General features: G+C 41.2%; 1 protein-coding gene across 1 annotated transcript in view; it reads right to left on the reverse strand.

The window, feature by feature from the left end:
• LOC101848483 (rap guanine nucleotide exchange factor 1) overlaps nt 1-2,639 on the reverse strand; it is a gene marked incomplete at both ends in the record, with an annotated part of 37,112 nt that overhangs the window by 4,066 nt on the left and 30,407 nt on the right. The window contains 2 exon segments of the mRNA XM_013090107.1: nt 73-167; nt 1,673-1,757. Of these exon segments, the coding sequence (XP_012945561.1) occupies nt 73-167; nt 1,673-1,757 (180 nt within the window).

Consider the following 2,639-nt stretch of genomic DNA (forward strand, 5'->3'; position numbering starts at 1 on the left):
CATAACACAAAACACCCCCCTCATAACGCAGACAAGAGCAGCCCCCAGCAGAAGTGGGCCCACAAGACCCACCAGTAAGACATCTTGTTGAAGTGCTCGGTGAACGTGGTCAGATGGGGGCTCAGCTCCTCCGACTGTTCCCGCGCCCACATCAGCACTTCGGGGATCTGAGCGGCGGAGAGAGAACAATCTGTTGTCAGTCTTCTTCATGGGATTGTCTTAGATTTCTGCATTCACAATTTTTGGGTAAAAGATAGGAATTTCCCTCTACACGCATGAAATATCAAATAGAAATACACCATAAACAGAGCTTAAAACTGAGCGGCAAAGAGAGAAAGTCTGTTATCAGTCGTCTTCATGGGAATGTCTTAAATTTCTGCATCCACAATTTTTTGGTAAAAGATAGAATTTTCCCTCTACATGAAAGACATCAAATAGAAACAGACCACAAACAGAGCTTAAAACAGAGCAGCAGAGAGAGAAAAAATCTGTCGCCACTACCAGTCTTCTTCATGGGATTGTCTTAGATTTCTGCATCCACAATTTTTTGGTAAAAGACAGGAATTTCCCATACACAGAGCTTAAAACTGAGCGGCAGAGAGAGAAAGTCTGTCATCAGTCTTCTTCATGGAATTGTCTTAGATTTCTACATCCACAATTGTGAAAACTAGAATTTTCCCGCTTCATGCATGACCACAGAAGAAGCTACAGATCATCTTAACCATTATTTCTTCAATTTTGCTGAAGAAATATTTTCTTTATGGGATTGCCTAGATTTTTAAATCCACAATTGTAAAAGTAAAAGCAGGAATTTTCCCCTCCACATGCATGACACATCAAATATAAATAGACCACGAACAGAGCTTAAAACTATGCAATCTGAAAAGTTTAAAGGAATTTAATTTGCTTGTCGTGCTGTTGAAAATCTTGATCTGGTCATTTTCGAAATTGACATTACTTTTCTCTGACATAGGCTCGCTCCCAAATTGTCAACTGCGTGTCAATCAGTGCACTTTGAGCCTTGGTGATAATTTATTCCCCTCGAATTTCAGAAACAACACTCTTTTGAAGGACAATATAGTGCAAAAGTCTGAGGCCTTTCCTGTGTCCCATGACAGGAGTTTGTCAGATAATATGACATACTGGCAAGCTTGTTCAAAGAAAGGTGTGTGTGTGTGTGTGTGTGTGTGTGTGTGTGAGAGAGAGAGAGAGAGAGAGAGAGAGAGAGAGAGAGAGAGAGAGAGAGAGAGAGAGAGAGAGAGTGAGAGACAGAAAGAGGGTGAAAAGGAAGGGGAGAGAGAGAAGAGAGAGAGAGAGAGAGAGAGAGAGAGGGGGGGGGGGGGAGAAGTCACATTTCAAACATATAGTAGACATGGTTCGTTTTGTTGCTTTTTAACCCTATCCGTACGTCGTGTTTTACTACCGTATCCACATGACGTGGGGGACTCTGTGCCACCACTTTCCAAAGAGGAAATTTACTCGTTAATCCAATCGGTACTCTTTGCATAGTAGTCTGTCAAAACGATTTTTTGAGAAATACTGAAAGTTTCAAAGAGATCTTCGTACTGGAAGTATTCTAAAATGTGACGAATACAACCCTGGGGGTACAAAAATGACGCCAGGGCGTACGGATAGGGTTAAAGAAATAAGTACTGAGCGAATTGCACCTCACCTCAATCTTCTGGAAAAGTTGAGCGTCGAGTAGAGTCATCTGCTCAGCTATGTCATGTGCCTTGAAGCTTAGTAGATCGCCAGTACTGTGAACAACACAGCGGAAGGGAGAGTTTTAGGGTAGTTTTAGTGGAGGTTTTACGGCGCTCGCAACTGCTTAAGGTCATATGAGCGCCAGAAGATTAGAGGTGTTACAAGAGAGTAACAAACATATAAAAGAGGAAGGAGAGATAAGGATGATAAATGTTTGATAGGAAAGAAGGAGCAAACCACACCAGAGCACCCGCAACCGCCTACGTAAGGGAGAGTGAAACAGAATACACACGCCACATACATGGCAAACAATGTAGGAGCAATGAGGTACATGTGACTCAGTGAGGCATTGTAGTGAAATCAAGCACTCGTCAAAATAATAAAATTGACGGAACCGCCATTTTTCTGCCAGTTTGCCCATTTTTATGGATTGTTTGTCTTTTTGCTCAACACATTTTATGTTCATTTAAAAGTAGGGCTACATTTATGAGTGGATTTTACAGAAAAATTTTGATTAAAGGCACATAAAATAAAAATTTTCATTTTCCATTGACTCTCGAGCTTTATTAAAGTCACCAAAGTTTTGGCAAACATTTTCTCACTTATTTTACCTGTGAAAATAGGTGACCCCCACCTCCTTCAATCCCAAATATCTCTACTTCTATTTAAATAGACGGGTATTTTTTTCTATAGAAAGCAAGACAAGTGAACAAGCTATAAGATGAAACCAATAACTCTGAATGCCCAAAAATTGAGGAGCACCTGATTCCACCGTCTCATGACATCTACGGTATTGCTCACACACACCCACATAAACACCAGCACAACTCACTCAGCTCAAGCCGAGCTCAATGATTTTTTTATTGGATATCTCACCTTCCCCCACCCCCTTAATAAACATCACACCTTCTTCATCTACCACTACCATCCGGATG

Source organism: Aplysia californica, unplaced genomic scaffold, assembly GCF_000002075.1.
Source record: "Aplysia californica isolate F4 #8 unplaced genomic scaffold, AplCal3.0 scaffold01145, whole genome shotgun sequence".
In the NCBI taxonomy this organism is placed as follows: Eukaryota; Metazoa; Mollusca; class Gastropoda; order Aplysiida; family Aplysiidae; genus Aplysia; species Aplysia californica.